Raw genomic sequence first — 18,564 nt, 5'->3', positions numbered from 1 at the left:
TACTACCACAGATATTAAATCAGTAGTATCTTTTCTGTAGCCTATCCACATATACTTCAAAATATTGCAGCCTGTTTTGTTGTGGTCTGTGTTTTTTAATTGTACATCTGATGCCAATGAATGGAATAAAAGCAGGACTTCTTAGAAAGCATCACATTTCCCATCTCTGGAGACAAGTTATTTTCTTTACTTCATTATTATTTCCCTTGACAGTTGCCTCCAGCCTGTGACAACGATGTATTCTGTAGTCTTGGCTGCTGTTTGGTGGTGTTTCACTGACAGTTAGCACTTTGTTATCATGGGATGACCGCTCAAAAGACTCTGGAGAGTGATGCCATTTTCAAAATTCAGTTTTTAATGAACAGGTATTCATCTCAAATCATCCTGGCAGCAGTCTCTTGAGAATGGGCATGGAAAGGAGTTCCTCTAATACTGAAACTCAGGTTCCCTTTAATGTAGGATTAAGGCATGCTAACCAAGAAACCTACTGACCACTCTTCCTCATCTAGGAAAGGAGAATCTCCAGACTTCCTAAAAGTATTAATAAACACTATACATCCACTATCCATGACCACTAAAGAACTATGTCCAGGTTTCATTTTGATTGTAAATGTGGTGATACCTGTGAACCAATCAAAAGATTATAGATCTTTCAGAAAGATGAAATCAAATGTCATTCTCCTCCAGCAAAAAAAGGTCTTCATTCTTCCTCAGTTGATGTTTCTTCATTCTCAGAATCCCCCACTTTCAGATGCAAGTGCTTCATCAACAGATTTTGTATGCCTCTCCCCAGCATAAATGCCATAATGCAGCTGGTCATCCTTTACAGTAGCCCAGGACATCTGCTTGGTGGAGAACCTTGCTGCCCACTCTCCTGAACTGTTAACAACAATGACACCCCCCAAGCCTCCAACTCGTGTCTTCATGTAGTCTAATGCAGTGTCAGCAGCCATCGCCGGTGACATTCCTGAAACAAACAAGATAACTTCATGGTATCTATTCTAAAATTCCCTTGAAGTTTCACCCCTCCCCATGAAGCCAGCCAAATGTAATTCCTCCTTCAACTAAATTGGCAAGAAATTTCCAGTGTAGCAAAGAAACTGTTTATAGGAGGGCTCTGAACAGTTGCTAATAGCTGCGATGGTATGGTGCTGATACAAAACCAGGATTTAAATAGCTTCAGACTGTAATTCAGTTTCAGTGTTTGATATAGACTAACTCATCAACTCCATGTTCAAGACACATTTCTGACACCATCATTTGAAGGGAAATATGTCAATTTGAAAGCTTTCCATCAAAATTTGTCACAAGCTAGGTTTAAAGCATTTACAGCTTAAAAAAAACCCAAACCCTATATTAAAACAATCAAAAATTTCAGTCGTCATCTCTGTACCAAGTCCGTTGGCTGCAATGGAGTTCAAAGCATGAACTTCACATTGTCATAATTTATCAAAAGCATACATCAGCATCACTCCTTCCTGAAACCTCTGAAAGCATCAGGCAAGATGAGGGCTCAATGTACTGGACATCAGAGAAAGGACCAGCAAAGCCAACTTTATCTTTTCATTATACTTAATTCATATTAGCAGGAATATTTTCTAAATAAATCAAAGTTAATGTATACATCATACACACTGGCCTGTAACAGCTGCGGAAAACTGCAAGTCTGAATATATAGTCAGGAGTACGGTTGGCTCAGCCTAATTGTTCTAAGCTATATACCATGAGTAATGTTATGCAGCTTAGGCTGCAGAACAAAAACTGACCTTCATGCCTTCCCTGAAAATTTTGAGTTAAAACCAAACAAAACCAGCAGTCGGAGTTATTCACAGCACTGGTAACTGACAGGATAAAGCTCCTTTCTCTAATGTTACGGGTGACACTGTGACTATTCAAGTCAGTGGCACTGACTTCAAAGGGTCAGTATTTCACTGTTTGATTTTTTCATCAAGACAACAGCTGCCACTATAAGACAGAGATAACAACAGCTGTTAAGACCAGGAAAAGCAATTCACTCCTGCAGTATGAAAGTCAATTTTGCAGCATTGGTCCAAAAGAAGATATTTATTATGTGTATTACTGAAGAGCTGAAAAGAATTATGAAGGAGCTCTATAGCTGTTCTTAAATACACAGCTTCAGTTGGCTGTTCAAGGACTCAAAAAGTTATAATAACTTGTGGGTTTGTTTTCAGCACCTTCCTGGAAATGGAGAGGGGGGAATAAAAAAAAAGTACTGCTGACGTATTTTTCTGGCAGCTGAGTTATACTTTGGGGCAGGATGTATGAAGGTAGAGCAAGCACAGGCAGGGTGAACAAGTGCAAACCCATTAAACATACACACGTGTGGGTTCATTTTCCTTCTTCTTTTTCTCTCGTTAAAAAAAAGAAACCTGCACTTTTTAATTTGAGCCTTATTTACCTTTCATACTGATTTATCACAAGCCAGATAACTGCTATCAATGCATAGGTTTTGCAATGCAGTTAACTTCAAGCCAGAGAAGAAACTGATTTACACAGTTTAGACTAAATAGAGCTTAGAAGGCCATTCACAAATTGAATAGCTAGGGGCATAATACAGAGTAAGGTGAGATCGTAATGTGTTAGAGCTTTGGGAAATAATCTGTAGGTTGTGTTTTATGCTGAAACTATCACATTAGCCAAGAGCTTTACAAAGAAATGTACCCATTATATGCAAACAGCTCTATAAAGCGTAACAAAAATATTCTCAGTTGTTACTTCGTCTCCCTACTCGCTGCTTCTCCAATGAAAATGTAAATTGAAAGCTTTCCAACTATTTCCAGTTTGGTTGATCTCAAAGCAAGTTACACTCTACTGCCCAAAAGCTATTGCTTTCTAAAAATAATGGTGATATCTATATTAATGGTTCTTCAACTACATGCAACGCAAGTATGTTGTCTGGCTATGTTTACAGGCTGTAATATAATCAAGGGTTTAGATGACAGACTAACTCATGAAGGTAAAGCTCCAAAGGGTCATCCCACAGTCAGATTATATTACAGTCACATAAGACATACCGTGTCAGCTGTTTACCACATACCCACCCAGTTAGTTTAGTGTCTTTTCCAAAACAAAATGAAAATTTAAATCATAGTTAAAACATCTTAAAAGCATTTTTGTTGCTATAATCAGAGCTGTTAAAATAAAGACCTTTTCAGTTTATGAGAAAGGTGATATCTGATGCTTTCTTATTTCAGCTCTGATTATCCATCTCTAGTTCTCCCCTACTGCTTCCTTAAATATATCTTTCTTTTACTTGTTTTCAGTTTCATTGTTCACAAAATTTTAGTTTAAAATTGGGAAAAAATGCTAAGAGAACTTCAGTGAAACAGCAGACAATGTCTTTCAGAGTACACTGATCTAAAGCATGATTAAACATCAAGCAGTACAGATATTTCTGTCCATTTAAGACTGTTTTAGATTTATTAATATTTTAGTACTTTGTTTTGTTTTTAAAGAGACATGACCCATCCACATACCCCTGGGAGCAACTCTTCTGACAACTGTTCTAGGATGATAGTACATAAACTGAAATCTGTCATTAGGCAATGTCTCCTATCCTTATAAATTCAGTCTGCAGGAAGTTTGGAATATACCTTGCTCCATGTGATAGAGGATCAGTCGGGCTAAGACCACTTTCATAATGCTCTCCCCATGTCCTGTGGTTGAAGTGGCACCAGAATGATTATCAGCGTAACCTCCACTTCCTTTTCAGAGGGGAAAAAACAAAGAAGTCAATATTATGTACTACAATTTACAAACTCTGCATTGTTTAAAATAGGTACCAAGTATTTCTTCCTTAAGGTCCAGCACTTTTGTGCACTTCTGGGAGCAAAGTGTCAGTAACAAACTTCGTTCTCATTTCTGCCTCAATTTTAAAAAGTTAAATATATGAAAGAAATCAACAGCTGGATGAAGCCAGTTGCCAAGTTGAGAGAGGCAGACGACTAGCAATCTGCTTGTGGTATAAGAAGCAGAAGCATGCCAACACTTCATAGGGATAGGCAAAAATATTTACTAGAACAGCAAGAGACAGTATATTGAGGATCAGCAAGATGGCGATAGGATGCAGACTATATCACTAACTGAGAAGGTAAGAAGGAAGATCTTGTGAGGACATTGGTGAATTGACCGAAGTTTGAGGGTAACTCATCCACAAGAGCAAAAAGCAGGTAAGAGATTTGAAGAGCCTGGGATCTAGTGAAGCATCACAAAGGATCCCTGAAGAATCTCGTAAGCCCTCACCACAAGCAGTGTTTCTTCTGTTGAACTCCCACTCCCCCCCCCCCCTTCAATTTCTTTCCCTCTCATCCTTGTTTTGCTGGCACATTCCACACCCTGTTCTTCACCAAGCTTCCGCTTGCTCAACACCCATGTTTCTAGCACATCTCTTAAAAAAATATTTCCCAGGAGCTGGGGAGGAACATACCACAGCATTATAAACAAGGTACTGGGGGAGGGGCACAGAAGAGCAGTGAAAGTTTCTTCCCTTCTGAGCTTTCTTGATCAGATCAGACCCTTTCAACGTACCCAGATTTACACATGGTAAAACCCTGCGACAATCAGTCTGTCCTTTTAACAGGACAGCTAGCATTTCTGTATCCAATCCTGCAAATGTCTAGTAAGAACAAAAGTTGCAAGCAATACACTTAACAGTGCGCAGTTCCACTTGTTCTTCACAGATCTATGTCCCATACTATAGGAGCCCTGAACATGATCTACATAAGGGAAGGGTATTTGTAGTCAGAAGGCTGCATCAGATATGAACCTGAATAGTCAAAATGCAAAGGATACCAAAATATTAGCAATTTAGGGTGTTAAGAGAAAGTTAGTATTAGTTTTATAATAATCCTGTACTGCCAACAGCAGTGCCATGTGAGTTTGGGATATGTTTTACTCATTATTTTCCAAATCCCAACGGTATGCTATGACCCTGAAGCAGTCAAATGACAAGTCTGTCCCATGACAGGAAGAAGTCTGGGGAAAGGATTTCAAGTGTCTCTTCATACTTGGATAAGAGATCTCTTAAAATATTTCCTTTATTCCACACTGCATCTATTAGGTTCTGAGGCAGTCTTATCAGGGCTCTCTAAGAACAGGAATTTACTCAAAATTGCCAGTCATTTTACAATTCTGGCTCACTGAAAGAACAAATAATAATTACAATTATACCTATTAACTTAAGTACCACGAAAACAGCATCTTAGTATGGAACATGCTACATTTTTTGACTTAGCTATAAGCATGGATGTTCAAAAGGAGAGCTTTATCAGAATGAACAGAAGAAAAACACAGTTAGCATTCAGGAAAGGACAGAAAAAAGAAACTCCGATCCCCATTTTCCAGACAGAAAAGTGTTACATGCTGATAATAACGACAGTACTCCTCTACTCCCAATCCTTACTTGCAATCTCCATGTTGTGTTGAGACTTGACTTTCATTTCATATATACATATATATTTATGTTTCATTTCACTAATGAGAAGCAGAATGTATAATACTTTCTTTTTTTCTTTAAATGAGGTACCTCCAAAAAATGAGGCAAGATCCCACACCCCATACCTATGCATGCTGTGTCACCAACACGGCCAACCAGTTTATTAGAGAGTCCTCCAGTAGATGTTGCACAAGCTACATTGCCTCCACTGTCTATAGCAACAGCACCAACTGTTCCAAGGTCTCTGCCAAGAAAAACAGTTCACAAAATTAGGCAGAATTAAAGCATACCTGCCAAAGCACGTTGCATTTATTTTCCAGGTAGCTTAAAAAAAATATTACTGCAAAAAATTACTACTCATCATAAAGCTATTTTTTACCATGCTTCTAATTACAAAAATAACAAGCAATATGCGTCAATTCTCATGGCTTTATATTCAATAGAGTAGAAAACACTTAATTCTTTTTTATCACCCTGTATAACTTGTTTACCTTCATAGTATGGAAACTTCAGGCTGGAGAGAAAGAAACCCACAAAACAAAGGCACACAGGGCAGAAATATTGCTAGCCAGCATAGTTCTGGAGTATTTTTTTTGGCTGTAACACACCTGACACACAACTTTCCCGTTAAACAGCAACTCAAAGATGCAGGAATTGTCTCCAGTGTCTCAACAGGAGGTTAACCGAAATTATTAATGACAGTGCACGTAAATGAGTGAACACAGAAAAGGACAGTAATATTATGCATGCACTGAATCATTTCCTTCCTGTTCCTCCTTTTTCCTCTTCCTTACTCGCCTAAATGTTTGAATGCCACACCAGAAGTTGTTTATGTGCCTTTCAACTAGCATTGTTCACAACGCATCATTAATACATATTTTCTTCTTTGTCCTCTGTAGCTATGCAATCCTGAGGTTTAAATCACTTGGCCAGCGGAATCTGTTGAAACCACACATCAGCATAAAAATCTTCATGCCCTGAAGAAAATAGAAGTCTCAACTACTGCTTTATTTCTTCAGCACAGAGAAGTCACATATATCAGGCTGCTTAAAATATACATGTGCATTCATACTCAGAGAAAAAAAAAAAAGGCTACTGTAACTTACTGTAACAGCTGCTACATTGAGAAGCAAGACATTATTGAGAAGCAGCGGTTTGAGTGTCCAAGCATTCCAATCTTGGTAATTCATGTGGGACATGAAACAGTATCTGGCTAGAAGAGGTGTACCAAAAAAATCTAAACCCCTCCACACAGCAGAAGAATTTCTAACAATCCTTTAAGGAACTGCTCAACAGGCGACTGGAACAGGAATACCTTTGTGAGTTCCTTGGGCACTGGTGAGGGTCCCTCTCTAGTCTCTAAAATCTAAGCTGATAAAGTCAAAGTTTCTGTGTACCATGAAACCCACCATCAATTTCTCAGAGAACCAACTTCCTGTTCCCTCCAGCTTATGTAAAATATCATACTGTCAGTCCCTACACTTCATTCACAGCAATTCAAAGTTGACTGATGAATCACAGGCCTTACAGACTGCTCTGACATTTATGTGGAGACAGACCTCATCTCAAACTGGTATGATGGTGCAGATGGGCTTCCCACCCATCCATCTGTTACAAGTGATTTGCTGAAAAGAGTATTAGTAAATTCAGTACTCTCTTGCATGCTCATGTGGCACCCTTCAACCAACTAAAGTTAGATTTTCCTCAGAAATTACAAAAGATACATCCAGATGTACACATTTTCCTAGATATGAATTTACCTTAAGCAACTGTGAGAATACTGAAAGTACACAGATCACATACGCAGCAGCTATCTGTTCTGGTACAAGAACTCAACTAGCAATAAATAACAGTGAATGTGCCCAACACACCTTATCTGCAGTGGAGTAAATAGGCAGCTATATTATTTCTTACTGTCCCTTTAAACTTTTTTATTGCTTCAGTGTCACATTTTTTCTTTGTTCATCTTCAGAACAAAGACAAAAAATGACATAAAAAACCTGTTGTATAGCTAGCTGACTTAGAAACTTTACCAAGGCAGGCAAAACTCTCTAAGAAATATTGTATTATAATCATCTCTTTATTGCTGGGACAATAGCAAAAACCTCAACTAGTATCTGTAGTATACCAGAAGATGCTATTAGTATGAATTATTTTGTTCAATCAAGAATTATTCTTATGTACTGGATATACTGTGATACAGAATGGATCAGTTGGATTTGCTCACTCCCTTTCATCTAAATCATTCACTAGATAGTATCCATGAAGTTAGATGTACTTATTCTATCCCCATTCAACTAATGGCATCTGCTATTTTGTTTCTTCGCCCTGCATCTACAGGACAGTGACTGCTGTCAGGGTCCTTGTTAATTAATACTGGCTTGAGTTACTCTTGCAGTGTGACTCACAGAGGGGCTAGCAGCCCATCTACTATTTTATGGCTGGGCTCAGTTCCTTTTCTGTGGGGTTCTCGGGCAATCTCTGGCAATTCATGACAAAACGTATGGTAAGAACCTTTAAAGTGAGAAACTGAAGATACAATGAACCACACATTATTGTCAGCAAATGGTGTACAAGGTACCATGTAGTACATGCTATGGAATTGTAAGCTTTCAGCTTCTAACCAGCAAAAGAAAAAGGTCTCTCTTCCGGAGACACCAAGCTTTGCTTGGAAAGCTGTTGAGCCCCCCAGGTTTCCAACATTGTTAAGACCAGAGGACTGCATGTAAAGTATACACCAACCTTCAAATTCCCAGTATTATGTTGCCTCTGACTAATACTACTTCACCTTCTGTCTGTTTGCCTAAGGCAAGTTTCTGCATAATCACTGTGGACATTGCAGGAAAAAAGAACATTCCACATGTGATACAGGAACAAATGGGCTTGCATAAAAAAGACCTGGTTTTAACTCTGGGAGTTCGTGCTGATGTTTTGGGCAATGGTTGTCAGAAAAAGCACAGTGTGGCTAAGTAGAAAAAGTCTTGACCTCTTCAGAAATACACAAGGCTTCTGTATCATATATTCCAGAACATGACAATCCTGAAATTGAAGACACCTAACACTGTTATAAGAAAATAAAATTAAAATTAAGCAGTTATAAAGACTGAATGTAGACTCAGATACCATGCCATTCCAACTTATATATTCAGGAGACCAAGCGGCAGTAGGGGCTATGCCATCCTCAAAATTCTTCACAATTAATTATAATACCACACAGTCCTTGGACAGACCATGGATCAAAAGAAAACTGTCTGATACAAGAATAATTGCAACTGAGACCTTACAGTCAAGGAACAACTTCACTTTGTTTACAAGACCATATTTACACTTGCCTTGTGAATTTGTTTTTCCTTCTACCAATTCATGGAAAGTAACTTACAGTTGTAGTTTATAGCCTCATTTCATGGACTTTAATTAATGTGCCCACAGAAGAAACTTCCTCCTTTTGGTCTACAAATTCTTCAGCTCTGCTTCTCTCATTACTACTATTTCACAGAACAAATACACATCATGTAATACAGCACTTATGTAATGTAATACAGCGTTATTCTATGCCGCAAACATTAATGTACAAATGAAAGCTCAAACAATATAACATTCATGCCTACCTCACAGGCATAGAAAAAAGTGGTTTTGACACCTCATGATTTTCCTTCCTTTCTCATCCACCTTACCTTCCCCTCTACTTCATATGAGGGCTTGCTTATTTTTCAAGAGACTTTCGTTTTGTTGTTATGCAATACCATCCAGTAGCATCTCTTTCTACACCCACCACTACACTGAACTTCTTGGTCATTTTTTTCATTCCTATCTACAATAACCAATGGCCACAATCAACACTGATAAGAAGTTACTGGTCAAAACCTGATGTCGCTTAACTAAACAATCCAGTTTAAAGACAAATTTGTTCATCTACTTAACCAAGATCAGCTTCACAATTTTTTTTTTTCCATGGACTTTTTTTCCCATGGACTTGTTTTAGAATGTGGACTGGGGATTTTTTAAACTCACAGTTCCACCATGGGAAAGAAGTATACACAGTGATGCTTGTTAAAGCTGTTCTATGCACTCCTGTAACTGGTGATTTTAACAGCAACAGGAAGTTCTGACTTTGTTCTCCATTACTGCCCCAAAACCTGTGCTATGTCAAAGTGACCGACACCTTCTTAAACATCAGCAGTTTGTTTAAGTTTGTTCCAGTCACTTGCACTTGATCAAATTCATTGGAAGCTTGATTTTATCATTACTTTCATTGAAGGCATACTGTAAAGACTCTATCAAACCACGTAACACTTGAAACTGAAGTATTCTCTGAATACAGACCTCCAAGCTTTGGGGTTTTGTTTGTGGTTTTCTGTTTTGGTTTGGTTTTTTGTTTGTTTTTAACTGATAGGACAGATTAAATTATCTGAATTTAAAAAGAAGAAATATTTTACAAAAACCCTACTTCTGAAACTCTTCAGGGTTGGAATCTGGCTCAAGGTTCTTCTTCCATCTCCCCCAGGATCTCTCGGTTATGAGTTTTTCCCCTGGAGTCTCAGGAATACCCATGGCCTGAGCAAACAGGTGTGCACCATGGTCAGTCAGCAGCATGTGCTTCGTCTACAGAAGACAGACAAGAGAATCAGTGACAATTCTTGTTTTGCCTTGTACTGAGCAGTTTTGTATAATTACTAGTTTTAGAATTATTCACACAATTCAAAATCTTGGTTTATTTTAAAATTTTCTAGATTTCTGTGCCAATAACCTCTTCCACTAGCTGAAAAAAAATTCAGCTCTCCAAAACACAAACTTTAATCATTACTAGAAAAGAACTACATTTACCTTTTTAATGCTTATCATAATGGGAGAAATTGGTAAATTTGCTCTTTTGCTGATTTGCACGCAACTGTTGTAGTGCTTCCAGTCAACCAGCAAATCATTACTTAACTGTTTTGTCCAGTTAACTTAGATCTAGAAGTATTTTACCCAGAAGAATGGTAAATAAATGCCTGTTCTTCTTGAAGGTATTACACCTCATAAATTAACCAAAAAATTTAACTATCATACATTAAAGTGTTTCTTCACATCAGCTGAACCATTATTTTAAATATTTCCTGCTACTCTTATAGACTCAGATTTTCAAATTTGAAAAAAACCCAAAACCAAACCAAACACAATTGTTCTAATGGGTTTGACCAAAAAATGTTTGCTCTCTTTTAAAAACATTGTCAGAAGATCTATTTTGACTCCTTCATTTACCAAAGCACTCAGGCCAGATTTTAAGTCAATAACTACTTGAATCCATGCTTCAAAGTCTCTACACGTTGGTTAATTACTGTTTTAGAGAAACTTGCCAGAAAAATTTGTTTTATTAGTCCTTATACTTTGGTAGGAACTCTAAAATCTGATACTTATTTTTTTAATAAATCTGTGTCTGAAAATAAGCATCAACTTCTTGAAACACTACACAGCTACTAATTGCACACCAGAGCCTAAGAAAGTTTTGGAGGAGTGATGGTCTGACTGGACTTTATGGAGTTATTCCAGAGCACAGCACCTGACTTTAAGCAAACTTGTATGTCCATGCAACAGCACAGCACACAGGTATTAGCTGAGGTGCAAAAAGCAGAACCACGTGATGCTCGAGGCAGCAGGCCTGCAGAGCCTTGCAGGGCATACAAGCAGCAAATATGGAGCTCTCAGCCTGAACTGAGGACTCCAGATGTTGGGTATTTCTGTGTCATGCTGCATTCCACGGAACATTTAACAGTCTCAAAGCCTTAGACTTTCAAGATGTTGCAGACCATCAACTTTATTGATTTCTAAAGCCATGACAAGCAATCACTACCATGACCAACAAATAGCACTGCATTGTTTTAAAGGATTTCAGCTAAACCTCTTCCCAAATCACCGACACTGATCTCTACTTAAGCCTATTACAGCCTCTGCACTAATCCCTTCAAATTGTTACAGACATGGAAAATGTGACTACACTTTAGAAACATTCCTTATATTGTGGCCCTGACAAACGTTTCTGAAAATTCAAATACCTTTTTATTGGCAAAGTAAGTCAGTAATTCAGAAGAGCATTGCTTTAGGGAATAAGAATACAGGTTACAAGAAAGAAATTTTCTGTATGCGTGAAAGAGTGGACAATGGGCTTACACGCCAAGTCATGTTACCAGACAACAAAAGCTCTACCTACTTCTAAGAAAGCTGATGTTCTTCAACTTGAAAGCCAACTTCTTCATGCAATACTGCCCTCCTCTGCCACTAAACCACCAGAAGCACACCATCCAGTATTTTTTTTTTTTTCTGGTGTTTGGTGTTTGTTGGTTTGTGGGGTTTTGTTTGTTTGGTTTTTTGTTTGTTTTAGGAAATACACTGAACTTCTCCCTTTACCGCAAGACTGTGCCCTCCCCATCACCTGCTTTCAGCAATTGAGACTGAATCATCCTTCAAATGAGTTTAAAGAAAACAAAACCAAGTTTTACTGTAAAAAATGGAAATTATTTCTTAAAACTTTTTCAAAGGCTTCCCTCCCATATGCAGATTCTGATAACATACCCACCTTCCTGACCTGCACAAACAAGAAATACTTGCATACAGAGGAATAGGCTTTTATGGTAAGGTTTTGGGTTGCCAAATTTAGTTCATGTTAATGGGAAATGGGGAAGAGAAAAATCCCCAAATTTCTGCAACTGCCCTGAAATTCAGACCATCACTGTTCTTTACTTAACAATCCTGGCAGTGCACAAAGCACAGCAAAATTTGCACCTTTGCCTTGAGGAAGTCTCATGTTCTAGGCTAAATTCTCCTTTGTCTAATGGAAAGGGCTAGATAATATAGTAGGAGAAAACATAGACACAGTTCACCTATAGCAATGAAACAGTGCTCTAATGTTCACAAGATGCCCATCTATGAAGTGTTTGAGCTGAGGGGAACTGCACGCCCCATTAAAAAAAAAAAGCCATTTTGGTATCATTCTACATTTGTTCACTACAAACAGGAATAACTGAATAGGAATTTAACTGTTTTCTCAAGGATTTGCTGAATTAGAGATGGAAGGCTTTTATTATGTTAACTAGAGGCTGCCGTACTCAACAGCATAATCAATCATGAATGGATATTATTCTGGTGCCCTCCTTCCTTCTACCCTGTGAATTTGGACAAGTTTGAACCCATTCAAAACATAACAGCACGCAGGATAACTGTGTTCAACAACAATCTAGAAGAACTACTCTGACCACCAGATGGAGCCCATATTGTTCCATGATAGTAACAGAAATAAGGGAAAGTTACAAGTAGACAGGGAAGGTTTTGGTTGGTTGGTTTGCGGAGCTGCACGTTTCAAAATTCCTCAAGACAGCGAGGCATCTCTAAACCACTGGGAAATAAGCACTCTGACATGCTTAGGACTCCAGTAAAAATACTACAGTCTTATGACCCATGGGTCACAGAGTTTAAAATACTTTTAATTATACACAGTAAAACTAAATACACTTTGAAATGTACTGTGAAATAGCCTGGGTTGGTGCCCCAGAATTCCTGTCCAAGATGAACAGAAGAGTCACATCATTTGGTATTCCCATATACAATACCTGATGCAGAAGTAGCAGAAGCTCACCTCAAGATATATCAAGCAATTCCGACCAACATTTATGTTTAAACTTTGCCATCTACATAGATTCTTTTGTATCTGGGCAAAGTGTAACACATTTTACCACAAAATTTCATAGGTTTATGCCTGCATGATTCTACTTGGTCCTGTACAGTTGGATTTTATTATTTCCTTTCAAATTTATACCAGCTGCAGAGCTACAGGAGATCAATATGTATCAATATCAATTTTTCCCTGAGCTTCCAATTGCATGACAGGATTGTCCTCAGAATGCTACTTTAATAAATACCTCTCAAAACCCCTCAAAATAAAAGTTCTTTGTGATCATGACCATAGTTTCCAAACACTACAATCCTTTTTCCCCTTCTTTCCTGCTTTAAAGCACTACACAAACATCATCATTGAGATGTATCAATATACTGAAGTTTCTAAGGAAAAAATGCTTCCTACTCAAGTACACATTCAAAATACCTTTTCCATGACAAGTCGAGCAAGTTTTATTGGGTTTGCTATGCATTTAACTGCAGATACTGCTCCAGAGTCTAAACTTTTTCCATCCATGATTATGGCATCCATTTCTACTTCACCTTCTTCATTTAGAACAGATCCACAGCCTAAAGACAAAAAGAAAAGAAAAAAACAAAACAAAGAAACAAAAATAAACCAACAAAAAAAAAAAAAAAAGAAGAACAGGTAGAAAGGTTAAAAGAGAAGTCATTAAGAGCTAACCATCAGGTGACTCGATTACTAGATCTCATGAAACAATCTTCCCCAGTTTGTTGTCTAACTTATTGAAAGTATCTCCTGAATGCAAACAAACCAGCAGAAATACTGCTGAGTATAACCACAAAATCCAGACATTAACAGAAGTCTCACAGGGTACAACATCTACTTTAAAACTGAGTTTTATTTTTATAGGACAAAAACACACTTCCAATTCTATCCAAAATTATATACTAGGTAGGAAATTTAAAACAACAACCAACCGTGAACAGAATTCTTTATATCCCAGATCACTTCGAGTGAACATAAAATTATTTTACGTTTATAGTTCTTCCAAAGGAAGATATAACATAGCCCAACAAAATAGTATACTGTGCAATCCTATCAACAGATTAACATCACATAACATTCCAAGAAACTGGCAAAATTGATGGAGCACAATAAAAGTGTCCACTTTCTACTGTAACAGAAGCTTGAAATAGCAAGTTCTTCATTACCACATAAAAACAGTAGATGAAGGAATTGAAAAAAAAAAAAAAAAGAGTAATAAAGTTTTGGGTAGTTATTTTCTTCTGTAATTATCAGTGTTATCACTAACCTAATTGAAAATTAATGATACACAAAATGAGGCAATGCAAATAGGTTTGGGTTTAGGGGTTTTTTTTAATACTGCCATATTGTTATCACAGGGTAGAAAGACTTGAACATTGTACAGAGCTAAAACACATTTTCTGTTAAACCAACACGAAACAAACATTCTGTTAAACCAAAAGGTCAGAAAATACTGTTAATAATTGTTGACACAAGACTTCAATACCAATGTACCAGACCTGAAGGTATGAATCACAGAATAGTTACGGTTGGAAAGGACCTTAAGATCATCTAGTTCCAACCCCCCTGCCATGGGCAGGGACACCTCACACTAAACCATGCCACCCAAGGCTCTGTCCAACTTGTCCTTGAACACCGCCAGGGATGAAGCATTCACAGCTTCCCTGGGCAACCCATTCCAGTGCCTCATCACCCTTACAGTAAAGAACTTCCTCCTCATATCCAATCTAAACTTCCCCTGTTCAAGTTTGAACCTGTTACCCCTTGTCCTGTCACTACAGTCCCTAATGAAGAGCCCCTCCCCAGCATCCTTGTAGGCCCCCTTCAGATACTGGAAGGCTGCTATGAGGTCTCCACGCAGCCTGCTCTTCTCCAGGATGAACAGCCCCAACTTTCTCAGCCTATCTTCATAAGGGAGGTGCTCCAGTCCCCTGAACATCCTCGTGGCCCTCCTCTGGACTTGTTCCAGCAGTTCCATGTCCTTTTTATGTTGAGGACACCAGAACTCTGGGCACAATACTCCAAGTGAGGTCTCTGAGCAGAGGGGCAGGATCACCTCCTTCGACCTGCTGGTCATGCTCCTTTTGATACAGCCCAGGATACAGTTGGCTTTCTGGGCTGCAAGCGCACACTGCCGGCTCATGTTAAGCTTCCCACCAACCAGCATCCCCAAGTCCTTCTCCACAGGGCTGCACTGAATCTCTTCTCTACCCAACCAGTAGTTGTGCCTGGGATTGCTCCAACCCAGGTGCAGGACCTTGCACTTGGCATGGTTAAACTTCATAAGGTTGGCATCATCCCACCTCACAAGCGTATCAAGGTCCCTCTGGAAGGCATTCCTTCCCTCCAGGGTATCAACCAAACCACACAGCTTGGTGTCATTGGCAAACTTGCTGAGGGTGCACTCAATCCCAACTGTTCATGTCACCAGCAAAGTTGTTGAACAAGACCAGTCCCAACACCGATCCCTGAGGGACACCACTCGTCACTGGTCTCCAGCTGGACATTGAGCCATTGACCACAACTCTTTGCGTGCAGCCATCCAGCCAGTTCTTTATCCACCGAGTGGTCCATCTATCAAATTGATGAAATTGAATCCCCTGCTACAGGAGGCAACAAAATCCTGTAATCTCCAATACTCCCCCTGCCACACACAGACACTCACTCACCCAAAAGCTATTTTTTTTGCCCCTCTCTGACTGCATAAACTATACCAAAGTTCAAACCTGCATCATTCATAACCTGTTAGTTTCTAGACTACACTAATCTGTAAACAGCTTGAAGGAGAAGTGTGCCACCTGTGCTAGCATTCTTCCAGCTTATCCTTTATGATGGTGTAAGGAATAAGTCTTCTTTGTTTCTTTAAACTGTGACATACTCTTTTAGCTTTCTTTGACAAGGTAGGCTCTCAAGCTCATGATCACAAAATTTGCATTAGAACTAGGGTACCCCCTTCTCAAATATCAGTTACCAGAACCATGGTTCCAGAGTAAGCTCTACCTGCCCCTTTTACCACTGCATTAATAGTATCCTATGACTACTGGACACCTCTCATGGTGTTTTAGGATTCCCTAAAATTTCCTGAGCAGAAAACAGTTGCAGACAGCCTCCTTTTACGTCAGTAAAGAAAGACAGGTGCCCTCAAAGAACAATTTAGCCCACTTGTCTTAGAGAGCTGTATAGCCACCCTTTCTCATTCCACTGGCCACTGTGAAAGTTTGTACAACATTGCAAGGCTAGACACTAAGCTTCAGGTTATCTGAGGGAGGATGAATCCTTCCTTTTGTGGTTATAAACTGCCTTTTCATCTGCCTTCCAGCACAATGGGTAGGGAATACATGCCTCTAAGACTATGGTATCCACTGACAGCAGCACTGGGTGGGGGAAGTCTGCAAAGGCTAAGTAGGAAAGAGTGTGCAAGGATCACTATAATGACAGTTCTTTTACCTGGAGTATTCACACCAAGATAGTTACTACTGCTGGTCAGAGTTCACACGAAGGAAATATAAACAAGGCCACTTCCTCATCACAAACAGAACTTCATTATGCTGCACAAGTCACTACAATTGTAGTTTCAGAGAACAGTATAGCTGCTAAGCCCCACTACCAAGCCTACTTCAAGATGCATCTACACAGCATGGCTAAACCCTATCATTCAAAAAAGGACAAACTTGATTGCTATGCCCATTCTCCCCAATATTTATCATTGTCTTAGCAATGTCTATGTTTTCCTAGAAAATATTACAGTAAAACTGATTTATCTTTTACAAAGATAGATATCACACAGTGAGTTTTAAGCAGCCACTCCAATCAGGGCCCTCTTCACATAGCTTTCAGCTCATTTTTGCCCACTACTGAGAGCAGCTGTATCTGGTGAGTGTTAACACGATTAGACGCATCTGTGATTACCAGCCTACTTGCCATTTAGATTAGCACAGTCAAACCTGAAAAAAGGCTTAAGGCTCTAAGTCCAGTTAAGTAAATGAGAGAATGCCACACTGATGTTAATAGTACACACCACACCTCTAAGGCTGCTTCATGATTTCAGCTTGAATCCTCTAAAATCAAGATGTTCAACCCAAGTCAGTAAAAAAAACACTGAAAGCTTCGCATAAAGTAAAAGCTCTCCTTGGCTCTCAATTACAAGGTGAGAAAAAACAACAGAATCTCCACAAACTAAGCGTGCTGGTATCTAATAGCTCTGTTATCCAAAACAGAGTCTGACTGGTCTTTCCTCCCATGTTCATTCCTGACATACCTTGTGACAGTAAAGAAATATTTTCACCAAAATTCATTAAAATAATAAATTTGAGGTCACAGGAATAGAAGAAAAATATTCAACGATTGACATTAACATTAATTAACATTAAACATTAGAAAATGCAATTATGAACCCTTACCGTCTAAATTCATGACTCATATACCATTACTGCATTACTTTTGTAATATTATTTACAAAATCACTAATTGGAAGCATTAATTAAGAGAAAACCACCTAAAATCCCCAAGTACAGTACTCCTCTGGCAACAGGCAAAGGTCAAGCATCAAGGCTTAAGCCTTGATATAGCTGCAAGCTATATTCAAGTGCTTCAAACATGAACATTAGCTAAACATATATTCCATTAAGGAGTCCACACAAACTGAATACACAGCACAGTAATGGAAGATATACAGAAAAGTAATATTGCACCACAAGAACGAAATGGCAGGTATAAACCACTGAAAAATGAGAAAACAGTAACTCCTCTGCCTACATGTACTCATCACAAAAAACCACAGAGAAACCATGCTACTTTATTATACAGAAAAATCAACTATTTTGTGACCCAGTATTTACTCCACACAATATGCGTAATTCCAAGAAAATGCATGCCACCATGTTCAAAAGCATCAGGATAAAACACATGAAATACACGATTATTCTAAACCCAATTAATTGTTGAAAAATTACCTGCATTAAAATGAGGATCATCTTCCATTAATCGTACTGCCTCCTCAACTGCGTCTAAGGCGCTGCCTCCCTGTTTCAGGATACCATAACCTTGCAGCGCAGCTCTGACAACACCATCACGACTTCCCTGTTCTCGTTCTTTAAAGATCCGGCCAGCTCCACCATGAACCACAATGACAGGCTTCATCCTGCCAAATTCCTCTGAAGGCTTTCAGTTGCATACACAGGTTAAAAGTAATTAACCTGTTTTGGAAAGAAGAATCATTAGTATACCCTCCCTTCTATGTGGAAAGAGGCCTTGAAAAGGAGGCAGGTTGTTTAATAGATACAGTCAAGTTGACTACAAGCATTTCACCTTTCAGGAAGCTGAGTACTCACACAAAGGAGCTCCCAATTAAAGTCTGGACTAGAGGAGATCCCAAGTAACTTGATGCAACTCTGTGGTCAGCCCAGCTTTGGGCAGGGGGCTGGTCACGGCTGTCTTGAAGGCCCCTTCCAGC

At 38.8% G+C, this 18,564-nt stretch overlaps 1 protein-coding gene across 1 annotated transcript; it reads right to left on the bottom strand.

Annotated features, from left to right (window-relative positions):
* Positions 1-731: 731 nt before the first annotated feature.
* On the bottom strand, positions 732-18,254 carry ASRGL1 (asparaginase and isoaspartyl peptidase 1; the record flags this gene model as incomplete). Its single annotated transcript, XM_080616024.1, has 6 exons — positions 18,065-18,254; positions 13,530-13,672; positions 9,903-10,057; positions 5,581-5,699; positions 3,615-3,725; positions 732-967 (listed from the first exon to the last, which is right to left on the bottom strand). Exons 1-6 carry the CDS (start codon positions 18,249-18,251, stop codon positions 732-734), a joined length of 951 nt encoding a protein of 316 aa, XP_080472150.1. The 5' UTR covers positions 18,252-18,254.
* Positions 18,255-18,564: the final 310 nt, after the last annotated feature.

This window comes from Psittacula echo, assembly GCF_963264785.1.
Source record: "Psittacula echo genome assembly, chromosome: 4".
Lineage (NCBI taxonomy): Eukaryota > Metazoa > Chordata > Aves > Psittaciformes > Psittacidae > Psittacula > Psittacula echo.
Note: the sequence above shows the minus strand (reverse complement) of the source record. Positions and strands in the feature narration are given on the sequence as shown.